This window comes from Chroicocephalus ridibundus, chromosome 21 (assembly GCF_963924245.1).
Source record: "Chroicocephalus ridibundus chromosome 21, bChrRid1.1, whole genome shotgun sequence".
Classification (NCBI taxonomy): Eukaryota; Metazoa; Chordata; class Aves; order Charadriiformes; family Laridae; genus Chroicocephalus; species Chroicocephalus ridibundus.
The window spans coordinates 3,014,885-3,042,155 of record NC_086304.1 but is presented as its reverse complement, the minus strand read 5'-3'; the positions used below and the strand labels follow the sequence as shown (position 1 = coordinate 3,042,155).

The following is a 27,271-nucleotide window of genomic DNA, read 5'->3' as shown; positions in this document are numbered from 1 at the left end:
GGGGCGGGGCCCCGCGCGCCTCGTGCCCTTATATGGTCACGCCGCGGGAGCGCGTCACGGGGGCGGGGCCCCGGCCGCGCTACGTCATCGGCCCGGCCCCGCCCCGCGCCGCGCCGCGCCGGGGGTCGCCCCGTGGGCTCCGCCGGGGGTCACGGCGGGGCGACCCGCCATGTCCCCACGGCCACCCCCGGGGGCCCCCCCCCCCCCCCGCGTGCCAACCCGCCGCGTCCACCCGCGTCACCCCCCCCGTCCCCCGTGTCACCCCCTTCTGCCCGTCAGCGTCACCCCCCCGCCCGCCCGACGTCACGTCGTGCCCCCTGGTCCTGCCCCGTGCCCCCCGGTCCCCCTCTGTCCCCCGCGTCAGTGCCACCCCTGTCCCCCCACGTCCCCTGCGTCCCCCCGGCATCCCGCCCTGTGCCACCCCCTCACCTCCGTGTCGTCCCCAGCCCTGTCCCCATGCCACCCCTGGGGGTCCTGCCCTGTGCCACCCCCGGGGGTCCTGTCCCCTTATTGCCCCCACGCTGCCCCCAGGGGTCCTGTCCCCAAATCACCCTCTCTTACCCCCTGCCCGCGTGACTCCAGGAGCCTGCCCCTGTCAGCGTTTTCCTGTTCTCCGTGTCACCCTGTGTCACCCCCATGGGACCTGTCCCCCTGTATCATCCCCGTCCTGCTCTCTGTCACCCGGGGACTCCCCCCGGCCATGGGTCCTGCCCCCCTGTGTCACTCGTAAAGCTGTCGCCGTGGGACCCGCCACTGGGCCACCCTCGTCCTGTCACCCCCAACCCTACCCCCATTCTTGCACCTCCTTGTCACCCCCTGACCTCGTCAGCCCTGTCCCTAGGGGTCACCCCCCTTCCCCATGCCACGTGCCACTCCCCTGCCCTGGTTCCCTCATCCCCGTGTCCCTCAGCCATGCAGCCATGTCACCGAAGCCACGGGAAACCCCACCAGAAATCCCCGGGGGACACCCACAACCCAGGGGGGGGGAGCATGGGGGACATCGGGGACAACACACAACCTGCCACGTGGCACCCATGGGTGCAGGAGGGGCACTGGCCACCACGGGGTGGGGGGGGGACGCTCCACGGCTGGTCCCCAGCATGATGGCAGCTGAGCTTCAGAGGACGGTGGCACCTCGGGCTGGCTCGGGAGGGTGGGTGCAGAGCCCGGGGTGGATTTTGGGTGCTGAGGGGTGGGTGGGGTAGCGGGGACGCCGCGGCGGTGGCCCTGCCACCCATTCCGGAGGCGGACGGTGGCTTCGGGCCGAGGTTTTGTTTGTTGTTTTGGTCGCGCTTCCCATGGAGACGGGACTTGTGCAAGCGCCATCGTCCCTCCCTGCGCCGCCGGGGACACGGCGGGTGCTGGGGAGGCCGAGTCCCTGCAGGGCCCGCAGCCCCCCGCGCTGTCCCCCTGCCACCATGGTCAGGCCCTGGTGGTCCCTGCCACCGTGGTGACCGTGCCCCCTTCTACCACAGCCGCGCCCTGTCACCATCACAGCGTTGTCCCCCCTCTGCCACCGTGCTGGTGGTTGCCACCATGGTCATCCCAGCCCCCCTAACCCCCTGCCGCTGCGGCCACCCTGTCCCCACCAAAACCCTGATGTCCCTCAAACACTGTGTGGCCAGCCTGTCCCCACCGTGGCCACTCTGTCCCCTGCCACCGCAGCCACCCCGTCCCCACCACAACCACCCCGTCCTCACCTGGGCCACCACGGCCATCCTCTGGCCACCACAACCCCCCTGTCCCCCTGCCACCGCGGCCACCCTGTCCCCCGCCAAAGCCCCGACGTCCCCCAGCCACCGCGGCTGCCTCGTCCCCACGGCAGCCCCGATGTCCCCACGCAGCCCCAGTGGCCCCCTGCCACCGCGACCCCCCGATGCCCCCCACTACCACCACGGTCCCCATCCCGCGGGGCCGGGCGGGGCGGGGCCGCCCCCGGGGCGCGGTGGTGGCGGGGCTGCCCCGGCCCCGGCCCGGCGGACCCGCCCCGGGAGCGGGCGGTACCGGGCCGCCCCCGGCCGCGCTGACATCAGCCGTGAAAAGGGCGCGGGCGGCGGCATCCGCCACTTGCCGCACCGGGACCGCGGGACCCGCAGGTAGCGGGGGCGGGGGGGGGGCGGGGGGGACACACACCGGGTACCGGGCAGCGCCCACGGGCACCGGGCGGCAGGTGGGGACCGGGGAGCGGGATGGAGATGGGCACCGGGATGGGACCCTGCCCTAAAATGGCCGGGACGGCGTTGCCCCCGGGGGCCCGGAGCGGGACCGGTGACACCCCCCCCCCGCAACCCCCCCCCCCCCGCCGGCGTAACGGCTCCGGGCAGGGCCGGGCGCGGCGCCCGCGGAGCCGCCGGGACACGCGGCCGCGCCCGGGAAGCGGGACCCGGGTGCGGCTTCCGGCCCCGCCGCCCCGGGGGTGTCCGTCCCCGTCGTCCCCCTCCCCGCTGCCGCCGCCGCCCCTCCGAGCTGGCACAGCGACCCGGCCGAGCCCCGCTCCCCTCCCCGCCGGCCCCGTGTCCCAACCGAGCTGGGTCCGGGTCCCCTCCCCGGTGCCCCCCCCCGCCCCCCCGGTGCCGGCGGGATCCGCAGGGTGGCCCTGTCCCCTATGGTCGCCTCCCCGCAGACCCCTGGGGGTCCCAGAACGGCGAGGTCCCAGCCGGGGGTCCCCTCCCCGCCGGCCCCGGGGGTCTACGGGGACCCCGGGGTGGCCGCGCCCTGGGGGCGGTCCCCTCCCTGCTGGCACCGGGGCGGGGGGGGGGGTGTCCATGGGGTCCCCCAGGGTGGCTTTGTCCCAGCTGGGATGGGGACGGCCCCCTCCCTGCCGGCCCAACGGGGACCCCGGGGTGGCTGCATCCCCACTGGTGTCCCCCCCCCGGCGCTGCCCCCGGGACGCCTGGCGGATCCCCGGGGTGGCCGTACCCGGCCACGGTCCCCTCCCCGCTGTTCCGGGGGCTGCTATGGGGGTGTGGGGGGGTGTAGGGGAGTTGGGGGCGGAGGGGGGGGGTGCAGCCCCCTCCCGTGGGGTCCCGGCGGGGCTGGGCTGGGCTGGGTCCGGCCCCCCCCCACGCTCCCGGCTGGGCAAGCCCCAGCTGCGCCGGGAAATCAGCCCCGTCTGCACCAATTTCAGCTCCTCTTTGTTTCCCAACCGGTTTGGCCCCCGGCCGGCCGCTCCCCGCGCCCCGGGGGGGGCCGGATCCCTCCCTGCGGGGGCTGCCCGCTCCCCAGCGCTCGCCCCGGCCGGCCCTAGGGTGGCCAGCGGCTTGCGGGGGGATGCTGTGCTAGCCCAGGGGGGGGTTGTGGGGTGGCCATGGCGCTGAGGCTTCGCACGCCGGCTTCCCCGGGCTGGGTCTCGGAGCTGGTTTTCCTCGTGTCCCGATAAGCCGGGGTGGCTCGTCGTGCCTGCTCCTGGTGACGGGAGCCCCGGGGGTGTGACGGGTCCCAAACCCAGCCCGGTCCCGTGTGTGTCCCCCCCACGGCGTGGGCCGGGCTGCCCCAGGCCGGCAGCTGCCACATGTCCCCAGCTGGGGCGCGGGCACCGGGGCTGGCAGGGGCACCCGCACCCCTGGGGGAGCAGCATGTGCTGCGTGTCCCCCGAGTGCCAGGGGTGCAGGAATGGCACCGGCGGCCATGCACGGCCCAGGGACACTCGTGTGCCCGTCACTGGTGGGCAGAGGGGGTCCAGACCACCCTGGCTCCAGCGCGTCCCCGTAGGCACCTGCACAGCCTCCACCCTCCCCAGTACGGGTGGCACCGGCTCCGATGGCACCTTGGCAAGGGCGGTGCTTGCCCACGGGGCCCGCTGGGTCCGGCTCCCTGCTGGGGGTGGGGGCACCTCTGCCGGTGGCCCTGGGCCCCGCGCTCCCATAGCCGGTCCCGGATCTGGCACCTGGCCCGAGCAAACGGGCGAGCTCTGCAAACAAGCTTCGACGGGCAGCGGGCGCCTGCCAAATCCGCGCCGGGACAGGGATGCTCAGGGCGGGGGGTGCCCCCACCCCCGGCACGGAGGGGCCGCGACGCTGCCCACCCTGCCCAGAGCCAAATCGCCCCCTCGCCCTCGGGTGGGCACGGACCCGGTGCCCGCTGCTGGCCGGCGGGGCAGGAAGCCATCAGGGCAGGGCAGCGGCTGGCACCGGTGATAAGGCTCCGTGCCGGACGTCCAGGCAGCCCCGCCGGGCAGGACGGGGCTGTGCCACGCTGCTGGGGAGCAGCCACCATGCCTGCTGTCCCCTGCTGTCCCCAACGACCGCAGCGCGGGCAGGGGGCTGTGCTGGATTCCTTGGCGCCACCGGAGCCGCTGACGGGGGTCCAATCTCTGCAGACCCCCCCCCTTCCCCGCCGTCAGCATGGCAAACCGGGGACCGTCGTACGGCCTGAGCCGGGAGGTGCAGCAGAAGATCGACCGTCAGTACGACCCCGAGCTGGAGCAGATCCTGGTGCGGTGGATCCTGGCACAGTGCGGCGGCGACGTCGCGCAGCCGGCGCCCGGTAGGGACGGCTTCCAGCAGTGGCTGAAGGACGGCACCGTGAGTACCCCCAGGGCCGGCTGGGGGGGGCGGGGGGGGGGGGGTCACCGCGCTGTGCCACCTGACCCCCGTCTCCGTCCCGGCCAGGTGTTGTGCCGGCTCATCAACAGCCTGCACCCGCGGGGCCAGAGCCCGGTGGCCAAGATCCAGGCGTCCGCCATGGCCTTCAAGCAGATGGAGCAGATCTCGCAGTTCCTGCAGGCGGCCGAGCGTTACGGCATCGCCGCCACCGACATCTTCCAGACCGTCGACCTTTGGGAAGGTGAGTCAAGGTGGGCGTGCGGGGGCCGGGGGCCGTGGGGGGGGCCGGGGCTGAGCCCGCCTGGGGTCTTGCAGGGAAGAACATGGCGTGCGTGCAGAGGACCCTGATGAACCTGGGCAGCCTGGCGGTGGCCAAGGGCGACGGGCTCTTCGTGGGAGACCCCAACTGGTTCCCCAAGTAGGTGGTGGGTGCCGGGGGGGGGGGTGCGTGCAGGGCGGCGGGGGGGTCCCTCGGGGAGGCTGACGCCCCTCCGCCCGCCCGTGCCCGCAGGAAGTCGCAGGAGAACCGGCGCGTCTTCTCGGAGGACAAGCTGAAGGAGGGACAGAGCGTCATCGGGCTGCAGATGGGCACCAACCGGGGCGCCTCGCAGGCCGGCATGACGGGCTACGGCATGCCCCGCCAGATCCTCTGAGCACCCGCACCCCCCCCCCGGCCCCGGCATGGCCCCCCCCGGGGGCCGGCCCCCAGACTGCCTTAACCACCCCCCCCCCCCATCCTTTTCCTGCCGCGGACCAGCCGGGTGCCCCCCACCCAGGCACCCGCCCCCCCACCCCCAGCCAGTATTTCCAGGACCAAAGTCTTTTTTTTTTTTTATTATTATTATTTTGCTGGGCGGGGGGGGGAGGGAGCGGGGAGGGGGGGGGTGGAGCTGCACTCCCTCCCCGCTGTGCCCACCCCCCCCCACCCTCCCAGTGCCTTGGGGGCCGCAGTGCCCCCCCCTCCAGCCCCAGCACTGTGCTGGGGGGCAGCGGCCCCCCCCCCCCCCCCCGCGCCTAAATAAACGGCTCTTCTTGTACCCAGGCCTGGGCGGTCATGATGGGGGGGGTCCGGGGGGGCAGCTCTATGGGGGGGGGCGGCTCCCACCAGGGCAGGGTGAGGGGAGACGCCGTGGGGGGGGGCGTGATACAGGGCCCCCCCCCCCACTCCGGGCCTCGCACCACACCATGGGGGCAGCTGGGCCATGTGGAGGGGCGGGGCTGGGATGAGGGGGCGTGGCCAAGGCAGAAGGGGCGGGGCCAAGGCAGAAGGGGCGGGGCCATGGTTGTGGGCGGGGGTGAGATGGGCGGGGTAGTGGCCGCGAGTGGGCGGGGCTGAGGTGGTGGAGTCCACGGCTGTGGGTGGGGCTTCGAGGGGGCGTGGCCACGATTGTGGGCGGGGCCGCGGTTGGGGCGGGGCTGAGGGCAGGGCTATGATGGGGAGGCCGTGGCTGTGGGCGGGGCTGCGTTGGGCGCGGCCATGGCTGTGAGGGGCGGGGCCAATTTGTGGGCGTGGTCGCGGGGGGTGGGTGTGGCTGGAGGGCGTGGCCGGGCGGCGGGACACGTGACACCACCACCCCCCCACCCCCCCCCTCCGCTGCATGTGACACCCCCTCCCACCGCCCCGCGCGGCCCCGCCCCCGCGCGCGCGCGGCGGTTGCCAAGGGAGCGCACGGGGTGAGGCGGGGGAGGCGTTGCCATGGCGACCGCGTGCGCCGCCGCCGCCGCGGGATGGTGAGAGCGGCCCGTCCCGGCGGCCCGGGCCCGGCGGGACGCCCCCCACCCTGCCGGGCCCCCCCCCCCTCACAGCCGGGACCGGCGGAGGGCCCGCAGCCCTGCGGTGGACGAGTCGCTGTTCGGGGAGAGCCGGGTAAGGGGCGCTGCCGGTCCCTCGCACCGGGGAGGAGGGGGGGGACGGGGGGGGTGGGCCGCGACCTCTCCGGAGCCCTCGGGAGGCTCCCGGGGTTCGCACCGCCTCTGCCCCGGGCCTCATCCCACCCGTCACGGAGGCTCTTCACCATGTTCCCTCCATGGTCCCCCTTCTCCGAACCCACCGGGCCGGGGGATGCCGTCGCCAGCCCTCCCCGGGCCCTGCTCCCCCAGGCCCGACATTCCAGAGGGCACGAAATCCACCACCACCCCCCCGGAGGTGCCTCCATCCCCCTCCACACCCTGGAGGGTGATTAGTTTAATTAGCGAAGGCGGCTCAGGAGTTGAGACACCCCGGCAGAGGAGAGGAGCCGGCGTTACGGGGCCTGTACGTTAGCTCGGGGTTATTCCCTGTGGGATCGAGTCCTCGGAGCAGGGGCTGGAAGCTTCCAGAGCAGCTGGTTGCCAACATATTTAGCCTTTCATCAGGGAGCGAGGGAATCGGTCCCCTTGGAGACGGCGGCGGAGCCGCAGCCGGGTCTCCGACCTCCTGGCCGGATGCCCCCGGCCGCTGGGAGCGGAGATAAACAACCCGCGGCAGCTCCTTCCCCTCCGCTCCCGTAAGGAAAAGGCTCGTTTCCTCCGCGCTCGTCCCCGGGCTGTCCCCGGCCTCCCGCAGCCTCCGGAGGACGGCGTTTTTCCAGGCGAGGTGGCCGGGAAGGCGACGTTTGGGACGTGCTTCTTCCCCCCACCACCACCACCACCTCCTTGACGGACTCTCCCCGGGGCGGGTTGGGTTTACGGCCGCGGCCGTTGGCTCTCCCCACCCTCGGTGGCGTCTCCGACGCACATCGAGGTACAAGGGCCGGGCGGAATTTGTCCCATCTCACCCTCGCCGTCTCTTCGGCCGACAAAAGGCGTGACGGAAGGTCGGGGATATCTCCGGGGGTGTCCGCGGCGAGGGGACCACGCTGCCTTCGAGGCACTCGTCCCTCTGCCCGGGGGGGAGAGAACGTTTGCGGCTGCAATTTCCTCTCCTGGATCTTTATCGCCTAGAAACAAATCTGCCCGACGAGACTCGCCAAAACCCCTTGGGTTGTTTTTTTTTTTCAGAAAAGGGAAAGGAAGCGTGTAATGGCGATTACCTCCGCTCCCAGCCGGCGGCCGTGCCCAGGGTTTGGGAGCGGGTCCGTGCGCCTCGGACGCCCCGCAAAGCCGAGCAGCCCCGGGGCAGGTTTACGATCTGTTATCGCGAAGGCCTTCAAGGCAGTTAGATAAAAATGTCGTAACACTCCTCTGGGTGTTAATTGACTTCCCTGAGATTAATCCCGGTCTAGTCCCAGGAGTTCTCCTGGCTTCGGGGACAACGTGCGAGCTGGCTCAGGTGAATAACACTATTATCTTTGTTTGCGCGGGTGTTTCGGTGCCAAACCCTTTAATTCAACAGCTCGCGCTTGGGGCCCCGCGGTGGCTGGGATGCCGCTCTGGTACCTACCGTGCTGGGCTGCCGCAGAACCTGTGGTTCGGGATCAGCAAACCCACAAAAAGGAAATACGGCGGACCTGTAAAATGGAAATATTGCCGGCAGCAAGTTCCCGGGGAACCGCTCGGCACCCGGCCGGCTGGAGGATTCGCTCCAGCGGTCGCTTAGGGTTTTAAAGCTGAACTAGTAAATAGAAATACAAGGGAAACCATGCATCTGCGTGCGGCTTAGAACAGCTCTCGTGGTTCCCTCACCCGGGGGAGGGTTTGGTGGGACGCCAGCGCCGCGGCTGGGCTCGGGGAAGCCGAACCCGGGGCTGACCTGGGTCTCCTGGCCGGGGAACCATCCCGCTGGGCTGCCGGAGCTTTGCTCCGCAGACGCCGGTGCCTGCTCCCCAAAATGCTCCTTCCCACGGGATTGTCAGCGGCTTGGCCGGGGGTGGACGGGATTCCCGTTCCTGCCTCTCTCAGAGAGCCTGCGGCCGGGTCGGAGGCTCCGTGGGGCAGCCCCTCGCATGTTTGGGACATCCTTTGGCTGCTCCCATCCCCTCGGGGGGCTCCCAGCGCCCACCCTGGCCTGGGGGTGAGGAGTGAGGTCCCCAAGTCACCCCCCCCCCCCGACCGGGGGACCTTCACTAGGTGGCAGTCTCGGCTCGAGCAAAGGGACTGGCACCAGTGCGGGCTGTACTGGGAGGACTGGTTTCTGCCCAGTGCCGCCTGCCGGTTGATTCTGTGATGGATTCTGTGAATGGCCTGCAAGGCCAGACCTTGAGCCCCAGACCTGGCCCCCCCGCCCCCGCCACCTCCCCAGGACCCCCCCTGCCAGCCCCCAGCGAGTTTGGGTTTTTTTTTTCCCGGGTCCATGGGGCTCAGCAGGACAGAGGTGCCGGTGGCCACAGGTGAGCGGGGCAGGGCTACCGTCATCTCAAGGTGGCCGAGATGATGCTGGAGCGTCAGCTCGCCCTTTACTTCACATCTGTGTGGGAGACTGACGCACAGGTGTTGGGTTTTTTATAGTAAAAAGCCGTGCTCTGGGGATATTTTTGGTTCTCCCCATGTCCCAGAAAACCTTTCCCTTGCCCAGACTTTGCTGGTCTGGGCGGTGCGAGAGGGCGTTTGCCATCCCGAGCTCACGGGTCCTCTTGTGCCCAGGAGCTGGGGGGCAGAAAGACGGGCATGGAAGGGGGATGGTGGTGGGGGATCCGCAGGTTAACGCCGTCCTTTCTTGCAGACCTTGCAGCGGTCGCGCTCCGGCAGCCCCCTGGTGATCCTTCGGGATGCGCAGACCGCTCCCAAAGCGTCGCCCGCTGGCGAACGCAAGCCCGAGACCATCCGGCTCATCACCAAGGACTTCATCCGCCACCTCGTGTAAGTCCGGGCCCAGCTGGCGGCTCCCAGGAGCTTTCGGGGCCCCTTTCGCGTCTGTCACAGCACCCTCTCGGAGGTTCTCCTGCTGTTTGCCGGGACATCTCCGGGGGGGGGAGGAGGGATGGGCTCCCATCCGCCTAGGCTTGGGCAGCGACGGAGCCGGCAAGCGCCGGGCGTTTTACAGAGGCACTGAATCATCACCAGAAGCGCTGAAAAGCGACCTAAAACTTCCGCAGCCAGAAAAGCTCCTTCTGGGACTAACAACAACCCCCCCCCACCCCACCCCAAACCTCGTCACGTAGCAAAGGCTGCCGCCCGTGCTCCGATACCCAAAACCCCCGTGTGGAAAAGGCAGCGGAGCGTCGGGAGCACACCGTTCCTCTGCAGGGATGTTTTATAAGCAAGGCTGAACTGTAAGAACCCCGGCCCTAATTACTACGCTCGTTAAAAGCCTGCAGCACATAGACGAGAATAGGGCCATTAGCCCAATTTAACCTCATTTTGACCTCCCTAAATTTTCCTTGTAGTTGCACGCGGGCGCGAGGTTCGTCTTTCGCTTCCTGTTTTGAACCTTCCGCGTAATGCCCTTAACGCCCCGGAAAAACGTGCCAGCCGGGGTTGGGGTTTTGAGGGGAGCGAGGAGGCGCAGAGACACCGGTTTCGGGCTTTCGCGGCTGGTTTTATGAGACTCACGTTTTTATTTGACCCAGCGCCCCAAAGCCGAGGGCCAATTTGCAGCCGTGTCTGTCTCACGGCCGCCGCTCCATCCGAAGCCGATGGAAACTGTTTGTGCTGCTTCCATTCCTGAAAATCAGGCCCTAGACATCCCAGGCCGGTCACCCAAACACTGGGAACGACTGGGCCAGTGTATTATTACATTTATTAGTGCCGTTGTGACCATTAGCCATTCTTTAAAGCGTCCTGGAATCCGATGCTGTGATGCGGCTCTCCAGCGATCATTATGCAGGTATCTGTTCATATTCACGAGGGTGGATGAAAGGTGACACACAATAATAATGAGTAAATTCTTAGTCCCGAACATCTTCAAAGTGCTCTATGCATTTGGTTAATACACGCTTCTACGCCACACGCGTCACCATGGTATCTGAGTAATACCAAGAGTAATTAACTCCTTACAGGAGTTACAGGCTGCTCCTGGAAAACAGCCCCGTGTTATTATCCGCATTTTTACAAGTGGGGAAATGGGGGCACCGAAAGCTTCGGTGATTTCCTCTAAGCCACAGGGTTGAGTCACGGGCAGGAGTCGGTGGCTCCGCAGTGGCCGGGGTGGCGGCGGGAGGGAACCTTCCGCGCTCCTTTGTCCGGGCAGCTCCGCGTTTCCTCACCTCATGCCCGCTGGATTCCCAGGGCGAGCAGAGCCGAAGCCGAACTGTGCGGATCTGGAGCCCGAGCGGGCTGGGTGTCATTAAACAGAGCGAGAAAGCAGCTTCTGCTCCCCGGAATCTGGCCGCAGGAGCAGCGACAGTCAGTCTGGGGGGGAGGAAACGGGACGAGCTGCGTGTCCCGCTGGAAAAAGGTCAAGGCAGTGGTCAAAATTTTCCCAAACAAGGTCCGGGAAAAGTCACGTGGGATTGAAATGCTTTCGGCATTTTATTTATTGGGGCTGACTGGGAATGTTTGGGGGGTTTTCCCAGGAGGGCCCTGGCCACCCCACCGAGCATCCCGTCATCCCCCCGCATGCATCACAGCGCGGACACGCTTTCACGGCGCTTTCTCTTTCGTCCTCCCCCCACTTGGGTCCCCCCTCCGGCCCCGGTGCTTCCTGCATTGCTCCGGGGTGACTCCGGGGTGACTCCGGGGCTCCTGGGCAGCCCCGGCAGGTCCCATGTCCCTGCGGAGAAGGGACTGGGGAGCTGTTGGAGGCTCGGTGCCGCTCACTTCTTTCTCTCCCTGTGCCCAGCGTCCCCGCGGAGAACCCAGCAGCCTCCCTCGTTATGGGGCAGGAGGATTTCCAGCGCATCAAAGCGGCAGCCCGAGTCCTGACCAAGGAGGAGCGCGAGGCCAAGCTGGCAGCCCTCAAAGCGGAGAAGGAAGCCGCTCTCGTAGGCATTTTTTCCCCCCTTGTCCCATCTTTCCCCGCTCACTGGCAGCTCCCGGGCCGTGGGTGGAGGTGGGTGAGCCCGGGGAGAGCTATCCTTGTGGGTCAGAGATGCTCCAGCTCGGGGGGCCACCGCCTTCCTCCCTTTTTCGCCCCCGTTTTGCTGTGCCCGTCGCTGCCGGGGCAAGGAGGCAGCTCAGCCGGGTGTCTTCTCCCGTCCCCGTCGCAGAAAGGGTTGTGCAGGATCCCTGGGTTTGCCCGCTCCATGGCTGGGGAAGGAATCCCACCCTGGCTTCCCCCCCTCCCCAGCCCACGGTGAGCCATGACGAAGCTCCCGTGCTGCGTTCCCGCCGCCCCTTCCCAAGGGAGCGGGGTGTCTGAGCCGGGGCTGTGGGGAGGGCTGGAGGAGCCGGCCGTGCCCCTGGATCTCCCCGGGGAGGGCGTCCGGCTCTCGGCAGCCCTGCCCGATCCCGCAGGAGGCCGTGAGCGAGCGCAAGAGCGCGGCCAAGGAAAAGGCCGCGCTGCAGCAGCAGACGGGGAAGCTGAGCGAGCTGGAGGAGGAGGCGCGGGAGCGAGCCCAGAACCTGCTGCAGCGGGCCAACAGGATGCGCATGGAGCAGGAGGACGAGATCAAGGAATTCAGCGAGGTAGGGAGAGGACGGCGGCTCCCCGGCATCACCCGGCACGGCAGGACCGAGCTGCTCGCTCCGACGGGCCGCCGTGAGCTCCCGTGAGATTAACCGAGCCACTCTAGACCCAAACCCTCTTCTACTTGCAACTCAGGATCTTCCTCTCCTTCCCTTTTCCCCCCCGTCCGTGTGCCTGTCCCTGCTGCCGCTGCCCTGTCTGGCTCGGAGACCAGGGAGACCTGTTGTCCCCGCAGCTGATCCTTGGCGCCAAGTGCCACATGATCCGGGACACGCAGCTCCTGGAGAAGCAGCTCATCGCGAAAGAGCTGGAGGAAGAAGAGAAGCGCTTGGCCACCATGATGGAGGTGGAGAGGAAAAAGGCCGAAGAGATGCGGGAGGAGCTGGAGCGCAGGAGGAGGCAGGAGCTGATCAGGTTTGCAGAAGGCTCCCTTTTCCCCCCAGAGGCATCCCGTCCTCTTCCCAGACTTTGTGCCGGAGCTGGGATAACTCCCGGCTTCGCACCGCAGCATCTCTCCCAGTCACCGCTGCTGGGCCGGGCAGCACGAGGCAGCGGACGGATGTCTCTGCTGGAATTTCTGCTTCTGGGAGTGGGACGGAGCCGGAGGGAACGCTTCCGCTCTCTTCTTTGCAGAGGGAGGCAGGAGATCGTGAAGCAGATGGAGCAGAACGCGGAGGAGCGGGCTGTGAGAGCCGAGCAGCGGGACCAGGAGGCTCAGGAGATGCTGGCATACCTGGAGAAGCTGAAGATGGAGGACCTGAAGGTGCCACCAGTGACCCGCTGGGGAGCAGGGGGTGGGACAGAGTTAGATTTTCACCTTCTTGGAAGGGTGACGCAGCGCTGGGTTAAACCAGACTTGATGTGTGGAGCCAACAGGCGGCAGGATTAAAGCTCTGGTCTCTTGGGGAAGTTGGGGCATCCTCGGGAAGTTGGGGCATCCTCGGGAAGTTGAGGCATCCTCAGAAAGTGCTGCCGTGCCCTGGGGAAGGCAGACCTGGAGGAGCTCGGACCCTCCGCGTCGTTTCAGGACTTGGAGCGGAAACAGGAGCAGCAGAGGAAAATCCAGGCTGAGATTAAACGCGTCAATGACGAGAACCAGAGGCTGAAGGAGGAGCAGCGGGAGCAGGAGAGGCTGGCGGACGAGCGGGTGCTCGAGTACCAGAGGCAGAAAATGGTAAGAGGACGGCGTGTGACCCTGGCGCGGGCCCAGCGGTGGCAGCAGAGGTGCCGCCGGAGCTGCCGCGCCGCTCTCGTCCCACGCAGGAGCGGGAGGCCGAGTTTGAAGCTGAGCAGGAGAGAATCCGTCGGGAGAAGGAGAAGGAGATGGCGCGCTTGAGGGCCATGCAAGAGAGGGCCCAGGACCACCAGGCAGAGCAGGTGAGCGGCTGACGAGCCCCGGGCTCGCTCGCCACCTTCTCCGTCACCCCCCCAGCGCATCGGAAGCTCCCCTGGATGTGGTGGGTCTGGACCAGCGCCTGGAGCCGGGTGAGGTCCCCCAGCAGCGCTGGCCGTGGCGCTGGGGCAGAACCACCGGCAAGCTCTTCCACGCCTCCCCCCCGGCTGCGGGAAGCCCTCCGTGTGCCCTCCAGCGTCACCAATGTGTCCCCCCCGGCCCCCATCGTGCTTTGGCAGGACGCGCTGAGGGCCAAGCGCAGCCAGGAGGCTGCCGAGCGAGAATGGCGGCGCAAAGAGAAGGAGGCGGCGCGGCGCAAAGCCGAGTCGGAGCAGATGCTGAAGCGGAGCCGGCTGGAGCAGATGGCCCAGCGGGAGCACGGCATGGCCGTGCAGGTGCAGCAGGACCGACACGAGTTCGAGAGGATCCTCAGGTGAAAGGGGGGACGACGACGGTGCTGGGAGCTCGCCGGAGAGATGGAGGGACCCTGCCCTGCGAAACGGGGCTGAGAGATGGGTGACACGGTGGCAGGGGGGCTACCGTGGGGGCTCCCAGTGACAAGTTGGCATAATCGGCGGCTCCGGTGCTGGCCGAAGCCCCCGTGGGTGGGTTATCGGCACCTACAGGGGCTGGAGCCCCCTTTCGCCTGCCCCCGTCCCTCCGGCAGGGTCCAGCAGGAGCAGATGGAGAAGGAGAAGGCGGAGGAGGCGCGGAGGGCAGGTCGGCAGCTCGCCCACGCCGACGACGTCCGGCGCCAGATGCGGGAGCGTCAGCAGCAGCTGGCGCGGGAGCGGGTGGCCGCCTTCGAGGAGTGCCGGCGGCTGGAGGAGGAGGCTCGCCAGCGCAGCCAACGCATCGCCCAGTTCAAGCAGCAGAAGATGCGGGAGCTCAGGTGACGCGCTGCCGCTGGCCGCGCGCATCCCCGGCCTCCCGCGCGTCCCTCCTGCCTTCCCACCGTCTCCTGGCCCCTGGGCCACCTCACGGGTTCTTTGGCGTCCTCATCCGACAGGATCCGCTCCGGGGGGAGCTAAAGCTCAGCTCCGGCGTAGCGCGGGGTGCCTGATGAGGTTTTTTTGTTTCCCCTCCGCAGAGCCTCCGGCATCCCCGAGAGATACTGTGCCCAGGTGGAGCGGAGGGCCCTGCACCGAGCGAGCGCAGCCCCCGGCCAGGCTCAGCCCCACCAGGAGCAGAGCTCCGGCTCCCCGGCGACTTAAGGCTTTCCGTGTTCTTAGGCTGAGTTTTCTACTAACAGAGATGTTTTATGGAGCAGACGGTGTCTTTCATCCTTCCCTTCTTTCGGATTTGCGGGCCAGGAGCTGCCCCTTGAGGCTGGGGTAGCCCCAAGGTTCATCATCCGACCTCCCCGGGACACAGACCACCCCTTGCCCGTCTCCTCCGGGAGAGAGATGTCCGAGGTGGCCCTCGTCCTCGGAGGGGCCAGGAGTGTCCCCAAGCCCTCGGCACAGCTCGGTGTCACCACCGAAGCAGCTCAGGTGTTCCCAGCCTGCGGGGGGCGGGGGGAGCTCAGGTAGGGTCCTCATGAGCCGGGCGGGCTCTTCTCCGCACACACATCAAGCCCTGGCAGTGCCACCTTCTCACCGAGGTGTCACCTCCGGGCCCTGCGGGCAGCGGCCTTCTTTCAGCGGCAAAGCCAAAAAGACGGGAGCATGATGCAAACATTCAAAATCCATTTGGGATAGGGACTGGCAGCTTCAGAGGGACGGGATCCCATGGGAGTGGCTCTGATTAATTGTCAGAGCAGCTGAAAAATAAGGAGAGCCGGCAAAGGCGCGACTGCCCAGGGCAGGGGGGGACGGCTCGGAGGACTCTGCCGGGAGCCCTGAGCTGGGAAAATCGGGAGGACGAAACGCCGCAGCCTCTCGTTATCTCCTCCCTGTCTCTTCTCCAGCCGCTGCGTGTCCCCACGTGGTGACGGAGCCAGGCGCCGCGGTGCCCTCCCTTTCGGGGCAGGGGCTGAAGGGCCACCTCAGAGCCGACCCCGTGCAAGCCCTGATGGCCACCGAGCCCTCGGCGACCCCTCGGCACCCGTGGCCAGCCCAGAAAGCATCCCCGGTGCCCAACACCGGCCTCGGCCACCCACACCCCCATCCCTGGTGCCCAGTGGCCACACGCCAACCGTGTCACTCTGGGTCACCGCCTCGGCCGGGCTGTCACGGCCTTGTTCTAGGCCAGGCTGAGCCCGGAGGGTTTCAAAGCCACCGAGGGGGCTGTGACCACCGGCCGGCCGGGGTGGAGCGGCTTCCCCACCCTTCCTGCGTGCGCCGGGCTCCCTGTGGCGCCGAGGAATGCAGGAGTCACCGGGGTCGGGGAGCCGGCACCGCGCCGGCACCGAGCCCCGCGCCGCGGTGAGCCACGGCCCCGTCACGGCAGGAAGGGCCCCGGTGATGCCCCGGGGGCCAGGCCAGGCACAGGACGGGGAGGGGGGGCCCCGAAATCACAGACGCGGCGAAACGTGTGCCGGGCTCGTCCCCAATTCCCAGCACGGGGCCGGTAAGGGTTAACCGGCAGCGGTGAGCTCAACTTGTGGCCAGTAAATGGAGCAGCTCTTGGCCCCGGGGAGTGTTTGGTGTTTGGGACCGGCTGGGTGGTGCCGCCCGGCCGGCCGGGGCAGTCACGGTCTGGAAAGCACCAGCATGGCCGGGCCGTGCCGCAGGGCACTGCACGGGTGAGGCGGGCATGGGGCCTGACCCACAGCGCCGGGGCAGCCCAGTGTGGGGCTCGGCCAGCCCGGCCCCCCCCCCCCCCCCCCCCGCCAAGGGACACAGGCACGGAGAGTGCCCCCGGCCGGGGCTCCCCATGGGGCTCAGCACCCCCAGAGTGGTCCCCGACACCCGCTGCCGAGCATCCCTGGCCCCCAATCCTCCACCTATGGCCGAGCATCCCTGTCCAACCCCTCCATCCGCTGCCGAGCATCCCTGGCCCCCAATCCTCCACCTATGGCCGAGCATCCCTGTCCCAACTCCTCCATCTACAGTCGAGCGTCCCTGTCCCCAAATCCTCCATCTATGGACGAGCATCCCTGTCCCCAAATCCTCTACCCACTGCCGAGCATCCCTGACCCAACCCCTCCACCTATGGACAAGCATCCCTGTCCAACCCCTCCATCCGCTGCCGAGCATTCCTGTCCCCAAATCCTCCATCTATGGCCAAGCATCCCTGTCCCAGCTCCTCTGCCCGCCACTGAGCATCCCTGTCCCCAAATCCTCCATCTATGGCCGAGCATCCCTCTCCCAACTCCTCCATCTACAGTCGAGCATCCCTGTCCCCAAATCCTCCATCTATGGACGAGCATCCCTGTCCCCAAATCCTCCATCTGCTGCCGAGTATCCCTCTCCCAACTCCTCTAACCGCTGCTGAGCATCCCTGTCCCCAATCCATCCATCCACCGCCGAGCATCCCTGGTCCAACTCCTCCATCCACCGCCGAGCATCCCTGGTCCAACTCCTCCATCTCACTGCGGAGCATCCCTGTCCCAACTTCTCCATCTACGGCCGAGCGTCCCTGTCCCAACTCCTCTACCCGCTGCCAAGCATCCCTGTCCCAATCCCTCCATCTCACTGCCGAGCATCCCTGTCCCAACCCCTGCCCTCAGATTCCAGCAGGTTTCGGCCCCTCTCTTCCTCCCCTCCGGCTGTCCCGGTCTCCTCCAGCCCCACGGCTTGTCCCCTCTGCTGTGCTGAGGGTGGCCCAGGGTGTGCTGCCCCTGCTGCCGCCATGCCACCATGGCCCCGCGCAGCGAGCCACGGCCTGGAGCACCAGCCACCGTGTCCCAGCAGTGCCGCCATCGTGGGCCCGCTGGGTGCCACCGTCCCAGTAGCCCTGTGCCCTCTCGCGGAGGCCGGGGCGGGGGGGCAGGACCAGAGGAGGGATCTGCGGGAGCTTAAGCCCATGGTCAAACCACACCTTTAAGCTCTTCCGATCGTCCCGAGTGCCCCGACACCAAAAGCCTTTTGGGACCTGCGTGGGGCCAAGCCGGCACTTTCATGGGGCGATGCTCGGGCTGCTCCGTGGGTGGGTGGGGGGGGGAGTCCCAGGCAGCCTTTTCCCACCGCCCACCCTCAATTCACCAGTGCCCACCCCGGGATACCAGCCACCAGGCACCGGGAGGGGCGGGGGGGGGGTCCATGGCCCCGTGATCCCTGCTCCGGGTGCCCCAGGGTGCTGCTGGTGCCCCCTCGCCCGCGCTGCCCCCGCCGTGGGTCGGACTGGATGGGAGCCCATGGCATGGCGATGCTTAATTAGCAGGTAGGGAGTGGAGCAGGGCGGCATCGCTCACGCACAGCTTGGAGCCACTCAGTCATCCCAAAGGCATCCGCCCCACAGGGAGGAGCGCCCCGGCCCCAGCATGTAAAAGCAGCCCCGCGCGGCCGACTGCCCCGTCGCCTCGGAGCCTCCTCCGCTCCCTCTCCTCCTCGCCACCCGGCACGGCTGCAGCGTCATGGCAGGGCACGGCGCCAGCCTGCTCCTGCTCCTGGGTCTCCTGCCAGGTAGGCGCTGAGGGGATGCCCGCTCTCAGACCCGCTCCTGCAGCCACGCCGACGAGGATGGAGGCCGGGAGTGGGTGTGGGAGGGGGTCCCTGCCCAGCCGCGTGTCGGATGCGCCCCGTGGTCAGCAGAGAAGCCGGGGCTGGTCCTGCCCTGACACCCACCCGTGGCACAAAGGAGCTGGGCGGGTGGCATGGAGCCCACCGCGTCCCTTTGTCCCCGACTCAGCTTCAGGGGACGCAGCCCCACCGGGAGCCCCTGCCCCGTCCCTGCTCCCCGTGGGTAGGGCGCTGCAGGACGTGGGGTCGGGATGCGTTGAGGGGGGGTGTGGGTGGGTGCAGGTGTCCCCGCGCTCCCCAGCCGGCCTGACGGGTGCCGCTCTCTCCCCAGCTCTCCTCCTGGCCGTCAGGATCAACAGCAAGGGCCGGGAGGTGCTGTACCTGGCCAAGGGCGACTCGGTGAAGCTGGGCTGCCCCTACGTCCTGGAACCCGAAGACAACGGTCCCCAAGGTTTGGGCATCGAGTGGATCCAGATCACGCCCGAACGGACCGGCCCAGAGAATGTGGTGAGTGTCACTTGTCCCAGCAGCCGCCGTCCCCACCGGGCTGGGATGGACCAGCTGGGAGCCCAGTCGAGCAGGCAGGGCAGGCAGGGCAGGCAGGGTCTGGAAGGGCAGGGAAGGATCAGGTCGGGTCCGGATGGGCAGGGAAGGACCGGGCAGGGAAGGACCAGGCAGGGTTCGGAAGGACCGGACCGAGCCCAGCAGGGCAGGCAGCGTCCGGCAGGGCAGGGGAAGGTCCGGGCAGGGTCCGGGCAAACGGCAGCCCCAGGTCCCCCCCAAACCTGGCCCAGCCCACCCACTCTCCCCACTTGCTTCTCCAACCAGTTCCTGTCCTACCATGACCACCACGTCAACTACGGCAGCGGCTCGGGGCTGCAGGACCGGGTGGCCTTCGTGCAGAACGACCCCAGCCAGTACGACGCCTCCATCCGCCTGGCCGACCTGCAGGTCTCCGACACCGGTACCTACCAGTGCCGGGTGAAGAAAAACACCGTGGCCGTGCACGAGGTCATCGTCACTGTGCAAGGTGAGCCTCGTCCCCTCCGTGTCCCCTTCCTCCACACCCCCAGGTGGCCCCCGGTGGCCCTGGCGGTGACGGTGTCCCTCTCCCTGCAGAGAAGCCGGCCACCCCGCAGTGCTGGACCGAGGGGGAGGTGATAGAAGGGAGCAGCATCCTCCTGCGGTGCTACAGCCGGGGGGGCACCTCCCCGCTGGCCTACCAGTGGGCCAAGTTGGCCGATGGCTACGGCGGGGGACGCCTGCCCTCCGGCACCATCCAAGGTGGGTGCTACTGGGGGGCTGCACCCAGCCAGGGAGGGGACGAGGGGACACCCAGGGGGTGCCCATGGGTTGGGGGTGTCCCTGCCTGCGAGCGCTTGGTGGTGGTGGTGGTGGGTGCCCACGGCTGCGCGCGGCCGGCTGGGTGGGTGTCCCCGTGTGTGCCCGTGCCCGAGAGTGCCGGGGCTGACGGGACCGTCCCTCCCCGCGGCAGGACGTGCTCCTGGCGACCTGTTGATCCGTAGCCTGTCGGAGGTGCACACCGGCGTCTACCAGTGCCGCGTCACCAACCGCGTGGGCTACTCCGTCTGCCAGCTCAACCTCAGCCCTGCGCCAAGTAAGTGCCGCCAGCCCGTGGGAAAAGGCGCTGCCGGGGGTGGCCCTGCGTGCCAGGGTGCCACCGGGGGCAAGGTGACCAGTGGGCAGCCGGTGGGGAGGCCGGCGGTGACAGGTTGTGCTCCCGCCCCAGGAGGAAGGCAAGCGGGCATCATCGTGGGCTCCATCCTGGGCTCCCTCCTCCTCCTCAGCCTGCTCGGGCTCCTCATCGGGGCGCTGATCTGCCGCTACCGCCGGAAGGAGTGCCAGCGGGCCTGCAGCGACTGCAGGTGAGGGCCAGGGGGCCAGCGGGCACCGGTGGGAGCCACCGGGCACTACTGGGGACCAATGGGCACCGCTGGGGACCGATGGGCATCACTGGGAGACTGATGGGCACGCCGGGTACCAGGGACGGATGGGCACTCTGGGGACCACTGGGGACCGATGGGCACCAGCGGGTGCCACTGGGGACTACGGGAGACCAACGAGCACCACTGGGGACCGATGGGCACCACCGGGGACCGATGGGCATCACTGGGAGACTGATGGGCACCTCCAGGCACCACCGGGGACCGATGGGCACCGCTGGGTGCCACCGGGCACTGATGGCTACCACGGGTACCACCAGACAGCGGTGGGGACTGGTGGGCACCACGGGGCGCTGACGGGCACCGCTGGGAACCGCCAGGTGCCCAGGGGACCCGATGGGTGCCAGCGGGCGCCGACGGGCGCCAACGGGAGCTGGCGAGCGCCACCAGGCACCGGTTGGCAGCGAGAGAATGAAACCAGTGGGGTGCCAGCGGGGATTGCCGGGTGGGTGCCGACGGGCGCTGACGGTGGTGCCGCCCCTCTGCCCGCAGGAGCAGCACGGGCGGCACCATGACCCGCGCCTGCAACGTCTGCGCCCACCACAGCTACTCCCCCCACGGCATCAGCTACATGCAGTGCCAGCACGGCGACGGCGACGAGCGGGCGGCCGCCCTCATGTGCAACGAAGGCATCCGGCACCAGGTCGCCTGCCCGGCCCTGTAACCCCCCCCACCGCCTCCACCTCACCGCCCCCCCCTTCCCCGCCGCCCCACGACCCCCGGCCCCGCGCCCACCCGGATTCGGCTCCGCGGGAGGGAAGGACGGCGCGGCCGGAGCCGGTGGCATCGCCGGGATTCAGCGCCAAGCGACGCAGGGCTGAGCTGCCGGGCAAATCCAAGTCAGGAATCCCCTTCCCTCCACCCCCCCGCAACGAAACACACCTGCAGCATCCAGCAGACCACCCCCCCCGTGGGTTCATCAAATCTTCTTTTGTTGCTTTATTATTATTATTAATTTTTTTTTTGGCCCCTTTTTTTTTTTTTGTATGGCGTCTCCCCCCCCACCCCCCCAACTCCCAAGCCACTGCCCGGCTCTCGGGGCGGCTCCTGGAGGTTTCCCCTCCTTATTTCAGCAATATTTATTTCTTTATTTCTCTCCGGGGGCGAGCAGGGACGCGCCAGCCCCGAATCGTCCCAACCGGCTGCTCAGCAGCCGCCCCCCCCCTGCCCCCCCCCGCCCCCCGCCTCCGGCCCGGCATCGCCGGTGCCCCCGCATTGGCTTTAGCAATTGGGTGTTATTGGAGCCGAGAAGGCCATTGGCATCAGGATTTGCAGTTCGGAATACGGAAAAATAGAAATAAAAACAACGAAAGGAAATAAAAGTGAATTCGAAGCTGTGCCGTCGTGGCGGGGGCCGGGGCGGGGTGGGGGGGGAGGCGGCAGGTGTACGGATTACGGAAGGTGCCGGGGAGATGGCGGCAGCGATTCACCGGGGCGGCGGAGGGACGCCGGTGCTGGGATGGGTCAATGGCGTGGGGGTGTCAGGGCACCCGGCGGCGCCCGGCCCGCTGCTGACACAACCCCGCAGCACCCATGGGTGCTCCCGGAGGCAGCCCCACGCCGGCCGGGACGCCGGGCGAGCCGGGACGTGTCCGGGAGCCGTCACCTTGGGGGGGGGGGGGGGGGGCGGGTCCCGGGAGTTCTGGCAGGGGATGGGGCACCCTGAGCACCCCACGGCGGGGGGAGCCCCGGAGAGGGGCGAGGGGCAGCCCCACGCGGTGAAGGGGACGCCCCAACCCTGACCCCAATCCAGGGTGGGGTGGGGGCAGCCCTCGGGATGGAGGGATGGGAGCAGCCCTGAGAGAGGGGCTCGGGGGCGCTGGGGGGGGGGGGGGGGGAAGCTGGCCATGGGACAGCAAGAGGGGACAGAGGTGGCATGGAGGGGACAGGGAGTGAAGGGAGAGGGGACAGGGATGGGGACGGAGGAGACAGGGGTGGGGACATGGGGATGGGGTGGGATGGTGGGGACAAGGGTGGGATGGAGGGGACAGGGATGGGGATGAGGGGACAGGGATGGGGACGAGGGGACAGGGATGGGGACGAGGGGACAGGGATGGGGACAGAGGGGACAGGGATGGGATGGAGGGGACAGGGATGGGGATGAGGGGACAGGAATAGGGACAGGGGACAGGGATGGGGACGAGGGGACAGGGATGGGGACAGAGGGGACAGGGATGGGATGGAGGGGACAGGAATAGGGACAGAGGGGACAGGGATGGGGACAGAGGGGACAGGGATGGGATGGAGGGGACAGGGATGGGGACGAGGGGACAGGGATGGGATGGAGGGGACAGGGATGGGGACAGAGGGGACTGGGATGGGGACGAGGGGACAGGGATGGGGACAGAGGGGACAGGGATGGGATGGAGGGGACAGGGATGGGGATGAGGGGACAGGAATAGGGACAGGGGACAGGGATGGGGACGAGGGGACAGGGATGGGGACAGAGGGGACAGGGATGGGATGGAGGGGACAGGGATGGGGATGAGGGGACAGGAATAGGGACAGAGGGGACAGGGATGGGGACGAGGGGACAGGGATGGGATGGAGGGGACAGGAATAGGGACAGAGGGGACAGGGATGGGGACAGAGGGGACAGGGATGGGGATGAGGGGACAGGAATAGGGACAGAGGGGACAGGGATGGGGACGAGGGGACAGGGATGGGATGGAGGGGACAGGAATAGGGACAGAGGGGACAGGGATGGGGACAAGGGGACAGGGATGGGATGGGATGGAGGGGACAGGAATAGGGACAGAGGGGACTGGGATGGGGACGAGGGGACAGGGGTGGGGTGGGGGAAGGTGTCCCTGCCCAGGGCAGGGAGTGGCACTGGATGGGCACTAAAGGTCCGTCCCGCCCCGCCCCGCCCCGCCCCGCCCAAACCATCCCCGCATTCTGGGACTATTAACCCGGGCCGCGCCAGGCCCCGCCCCCCGGACACACCCAGACAGACCACGCCCCCTCATCAAACCACGCCCCCTCGTCAGACCACGCCCCCGGGTACTCCCCTCGCCAGGCCACGCCCCCAACGCCGTTGCCAGGAGACGGCGCGCGCGGCCCATGGCGGCCCGCTACAGCGCGGGGCAGGTGAGGGCTGGGGGTGGGGGGGGCTCGGACGGGGCCCGGGCCGGTGCAGGCTCTCACCGGCCCCGCTCTCCCCGCAGTACGAGGACGCCTTCAGCCCCCACCGCCTGCAGAACTGGAGCGTGCCCCCCCCCGGCCGGCAGGTACCGACGGGACAGAACCCCCCCCACCCCCCCGGGACCCCCCTCAGCCCAGCCCCGACCACCGCGGGAGCCCCGGACCCCCCCTCAGCCCTGGTCTGGGTCCCCAGGATCCCCCGGGACCTCCCCAGCTCCATCCCGGACCCCCCCCGGGACCCTCCAGCCCCAGCCCCGACCCCAGGGACCCCCCTCAGCCCCGGCCCAGACCACCGCGGGAGCCCCAGACCCCCCCTCCGCTCTGGCCTGGGCCCTTGGGATCCCCCAGGTCCTCCCCAGCCCCATCTCGCACCCCCCTGGGACCCCCCAGCCCCAGCCCAAACCCCCGGGACCCTCAGGACTCCCCTCAGCCTTGGCCTGGGTTCCCAGGACCCCCCAGGACCTTCTCAGCTCCATCCCGGACTCCCCCAGGACCCCCCCAGCCCAGGACCCTGGAACCCCCCTCAGCCCTGGCCTGGGCCCTCGGGATCCCCCAGGCCCTACCCAGCCCCATCCCGGACCCCCCGGAACCCCTCAGCCCCCTCACAGACCCCCGGGACCCCGCTCAGCCCAGCCCCGACCCCAGGGACCCCCCTCAGCCCCAGCCCAGATCACCTCGGGAGTCCTGGAACCCCCCTCAGCCCTGGTCTGGGTCCTCGGGACCCTCCAGGTCCTCCCCAGCTCCATCCCGGACCCCCCCGGCATCCCTCAGCCCAAGCCCAGACGCCCGGGACCCCCCCTCAGCCCTGACCTGGGTCCCCAGGACCCCCCCAGCCCAGACCCCCGCAGCCCCCCTCAGCCCTGGCCTGGGCCCTCGGGATCCTCCAGGTCCTCCCCAACCCCATCCCACACCCCCTGGGACCCCCCAACCCCAGACCAGACCCCCGGAACCCCCCTCAGACCTGGCCCAGACCCCGTAGACCCACTGGGACCCCCCCCAGCCCTGGCTTGGACTTCCCCGAGATCCGCTGGGACCCTCCACGGCCCCAGCCTGGACCACCTCGGGCCCCCCCATGATCACCCCAGCCCCAGCCCTGATCCCCTGGCCCCCCTCCAGCCCCACCCTGGACACCTGAGACCCCCCAGGACCCCTCAGCCCAGTCCTGGACCCCCAGGACCCACTGGTACACCCCCCAGCCCTGGCTTGGACCCCCCCCCCGGGATCCCCCAGCACCACTCCAGCCCAGTCCTGGACCACCCGGGACGCCCACAGCCCCAGCCCAGATCACTGCGGGACCCCCCTCTGCCCTGTCCCTGACACCCAAAACTCACCAAGACCCCCCCCAGCCTTGGTTTGGACCCCCCCCCACCCCAGGACACCCAAGTCCCCCTGGGATGCCCCTGGGACCCTCCTCAGCCCTGTCCCTGACACCCAGAACCCACCGAGACCCCCTCAGCCCTGGTTTGGACCCCCCCAGGACTTCCCTCAGCCCCAGCCCGGACACTCAGGTCCCCCTGGGACCCTCCCTGGACCCCCAGCCATACACCCGCCCCCCGCTCCCCCAGCGGCCCTCGCTGCGGCAGGGCTCCACGCCGATCGTCGCCGATGACCGGGGGCACCTGCTCCCCAACGTGCCCCGCTCCCAGGTGAGCCAGACCCACGGCCCGTGGCGGGGGGCCAGAGGTGGCCGCTCCTGCCCCTCGGCCAGCACCGGGGCTCCCTGGGACCCCAACACCCCGGCCAGACCCCGCTCCCCCTCTTCCTCCCAGGCTTCCCCGTGGGGGACGTTTGTGGGGACCTGGGAGATGCCGTCGCGGATTCCCCCGGCCCGGCTGGACCTGACGTCCCGCTCGGCCGCCGCTGCCGGCCGGCTCACCGCCTGGATCCGCCGGCCCACCGCCCTGACCCGCGCCCGCAACGGCCTCCGCACCGACATCACCGGGAAGGTCGGTGGTCCCCCTCTGGGGGTCCGGGGCTGGCGCCCGCTGGGGCTCTGGTGTGGCCCCCCCGTGACGGGGTCCATCTCCCAGGGTGGCTCTGTGGTGGTCCCCAGGCTGGAGAGGGTTTCCAGGGCTGGGGACCAGCAGATTTCAGGGGTGTTTGGTACAAGGAGGCAGCGCCCGGTGCTTGGGCCACCGTCTCCCCCCTTTTTCGGGTTGGGGCTCCCCCCGCTTCACCCCAAATCCGGGCTCGTCTCCCCGGGGCTGGCTGGGTGCCACTGTGCCGGCAGGAGGAGCTCACAAGCTGCCGTTCTCCTCCTCCAGGAGAAAAGCATCCAGGAACAAGGACTGCCCTGATGCGAAGGGGGTTCCTGGAGCCCCCCCAGCACCCCTTTCCCGCTCCCTGCTTCTCCCCAGGGACTGCGGCCATGGGTGCCTTGTCCCCCGCGTAGAGCAGCCCCCACCCCAAGTGCCCCCCCCCTCCCCGTCCCCATCTCTGTCCCCTGAGCGTAGCCCGAATCTCCCTCGCGCAGCCCCAGGAGCCTTGGTCGGACGTGCAGACCACCACGGAGCCTTCCCGAAGGAGCAGGAGGGCATCCAGCGAGGGCATCCATCCCGCCGGGCGAGCGTCGGAGGAGCCAGCTGGCCCTGGGGGTCCCACAGCCCTGGGGTCCCATCAGCCCGGCCGCACGGGGGTCCGGCGGGAGGGGGACGCGTCCCCGCAGCCCCCGGCAGCGCTCCAGCCTTCCTCCCAGCAGGACAAACCTGGGGGACAAACCCCCGGCTCCTGCCAGCCTGCGGTGACAGACCCCTGCCGTGGGGATACCAGGTCGCCCCAAATCCCAGCCTCGGTGCCCCCGGGGGCCAGCTCTCGTCAAACCGCTCCCGTTGCCAGCCCAGGGGGCAAATCCCCAGGGCTCAGGGCATCGCGGGCGTGAGAGTCGGGTGGCCACCCCGCGCTGGGCTCTGAGCTGGCTTCGCTCGGCTCCTGTCCCCTCCGCAATCCCGCCAAACCTCCGGACACGCAGAAACCGCCTTCCCACCCCCGGGGTGAGGAAAGCCCAAGCGAGGCCAACAGTGGGACAGCCCCACAGGGCCCCCCGCTCGTGTTTTCATGGCAATTTCGAAAAATACAGGTTTAAAAATAAATAAATAAAGCCCCGCGTTTGGTTTCGGTAGCTCAGGGCGGGTCCGGGCTGCCCAAGTCCATGCCGCGTTTCGGTGTGGGATACGGTGCCCCCTCCGGGCTTTATCTCGGCTCATCCCATTTAATGTTTTGTGCTGGAAAAGTGGGATCCCGCGTGCGTCTGGAGCCACTGACGGCCCGCTCAGCCTCTCCCTGCACCCAGGAGGGAAATCCCACCACCGCAGGCGGGTCTCACCCATTCCTCCACCGGTCTCTTGCTGGTGGGGGGGGTGGAAAGGGGCAGCTCTGGCCTCCTTTCCCCGCGCTGCAGCCCCCTCCCGCTGCTCACGGAAGGGAAATAAAAGCCTGCGAAGCGCAGCTGAGAGCCACAACGAAGCCTAACTTCGTTAGCAGCTGGCACGCACCACAGAATAGCTCATTAGCCAGCAGAAGCGGGTTCCAAATAAAAGCCATTTCAGCAACTGCAGGAAGTAATTGGTTTAAAGCTAAAATACATTCATTTTTCACCCAGGAGAAGCTCTCTCCCGCTGCGGCGGGCAGCTACGCCGAGCAGGGTTCGGCAGTAAGTCTTTTCCCTCCGCCACGCTGCCAGCAGAGGGTTTCTCCTCCTTTGTGATTTCTCATCTCCGAGGCTCTGCGTCCCCTCGGGGCCGCGACGCCTTCTGCTAATTAACGGAGCGGCAGATTTGTTAGGTCCGGCAGCGGGCGGGAGGGCCGGGATCGATGACAGACGTGAAAGCAATCGCGTGGAAAGGAGCCTGGCCGGCGCGAGGGATCTCGGAGAGCGTTGCTGGAGCGGGTCCCCTCCTGCCACTTCAGGTCTCCATCAAAAGCCCGATGAGGAGAGCAGCTGCTCCCCGTAAAGCCAACATTTTGCCAGCTGACGATGAGAACAGGAAGGAGGATCCTTCCCAAAACAGAGCCGAGACTCTCGCTGGGACAGAAAAGCGGGACGGAGCTCCCGACAGGGAGCATCCTCTTTGCAAAGCTTTGCTCCTGGTGGCAAAACGTTAAAAATGGGCCAATTTGAGCAAAAAGCCTCTGGACCTCAGGGCAAGCGTTTGTACCTGTGCAAACAACCGCAGGCCAGGTAGGAAATTCCTTTCTGCCCGGGCTGGCAGCGTTTCAGACAACGTGGCCCCGCCGGCAGC

General features: G+C 68.6%; 4 protein-coding genes across 4 annotated transcripts; all 4 read left to right on the top strand.

Annotated features, from left to right (window-relative positions):
* The first annotated feature begins 1,955 nt into the window (after positions 1–1,955).
* TAGLN2 (transgelin 2) lies at positions 1,956–5,377 on the top strand. Its single transcript, XM_063357552.1, has 5 exons — positions 1,956–2,096; positions 4,319–4,523; positions 4,611–4,785; positions 4,860–4,962; positions 5,056–5,377. The coding sequence occupies exons 2-5, from the start codon at positions 4,344–4,346 to the stop codon at positions 5,195–5,197; spliced, it is 600 nt and encodes a 199-aa protein (XP_063213622.1). The 5' UTR covers positions 1,956–2,096; positions 4,319–4,343; the 3' UTR covers positions 5,198–5,377.
* Positions 5,378–6,272: 895 nt separating this feature from the next.
* CFAP45 (cilia and flagella associated protein 45) lies at positions 6,273–14,994 on the top strand. The gene is given in 12 exon segments (XM_063357297.1): positions 6,273–6,313; positions 6,315–6,411; positions 9,124–9,260; positions 11,182–11,323; positions 11,796–11,966; positions 12,203–12,381; positions 12,601–12,730; positions 12,995–13,141; positions 13,231–13,344; positions 13,600–13,793; positions 14,028–14,252; positions 14,451–14,994. Coding segments are annotated over 12 exon segments (1,701 nt in total). The 3' UTR covers positions 14,575–14,994.
* Positions 14,995–16,239: 1,245 nt separating this feature from the next.
* VSIG8 (V-set and immunoglobulin domain containing 8) lies at positions 16,240–20,692 on the top strand. Its single transcript, XM_063357298.1, has 7 exons — positions 16,240–17,868; positions 18,257–18,432; positions 18,754–18,955; positions 19,045–19,209; positions 19,421–19,543; positions 19,676–19,811; positions 20,382–20,692. Exons 1-7 carry the CDS (start codon positions 17,820–17,822, stop codon positions 20,551–20,553), a joined length of 1,023 nt encoding a protein of 340 aa, XP_063213368.1. The 5' UTR covers positions 16,240–17,819; the 3' UTR covers positions 20,554–20,692.
* Positions 20,693–22,894: 2,202 nt separating this feature from the next.
* On the top strand, positions 22,895–26,134 carry CFAP126 (cilia and flagella associated protein 126). The gene is made up of 5 exons (XM_063357159.1): positions 22,895–22,979; positions 23,057–23,119; positions 24,599–24,679; positions 24,803–24,979; positions 25,507–26,134. Exons 1-5 carry the CDS (start codon positions 22,953–22,955, stop codon positions 25,909–25,911), a joined length of 753 nt encoding a protein of 250 aa, XP_063213229.1. The 5' UTR covers positions 22,895–22,952; the 3' UTR covers positions 25,912–26,134.
* The last annotated feature ends 1,137 nt before the right edge of the window (positions 26,135–27,271 follow it).

Coding starts and splice junctions, on each gene's coding strand:
- VSIG8 (XM_063357298.1), top strand. CDS start 17,820: ATGGCAGGGCACGGCGCCAGCCTGCTCCTGCTCCTGGGTCTCCTGCCA. Junction 17,869..18,256: donor GCTCCTGGGTCTCCTGCCAG/GTAGGCGCTGAG, acceptor CTCTCTCCCCAG/CTCTCCTCCTGGCCGTCAGG. Junction 19,210..19,420: donor GCCCTCCGGCACCATCCAAG/GTGGGTGCTACT, acceptor TCCCCGCGGCAG/GACGTGCTCCTGGCGACCTG.
- TAGLN2 (XM_063357552.1), top strand. CDS start 4,344: ATGGCAAACCGGGGACCGTCGTACGGCCTGAGCCGGGAGGTGCAGCAG. Junction 4,524..4,610: donor AGTGGCTGAAGGACGGCACC/GTGAGTACCCCC, acceptor CGTCCCGGCCAG/GTGTTGTGCCGGCTCATCAA. Junction 4,963..5,055: donor GACCCCAACTGGTTCCCCAA/GTAGGTGGTGGG, acceptor CCGTGCCCGCAG/GAAGTCGCAGGAGAACCGGC.
- CFAP126 (XM_063357159.1), top strand. CDS start 22,953: ATGGCGGCCCGCTACAGCGCGGGGCAG. Junction 22,980..23,056: donor CCCGCTACAGCGCGGGGCAG/GTGAGGGCTGGG, acceptor CTCTCCCCGCAG/TACGAGGACGCCTTCAGCCC. Junction 24,980..25,506: donor GCACCGACATCACCGGGAAG/GTCGGTGGTCCC, acceptor TCCCTCGCGCAG/CCCCAGGAGCCTTGGTCGGA.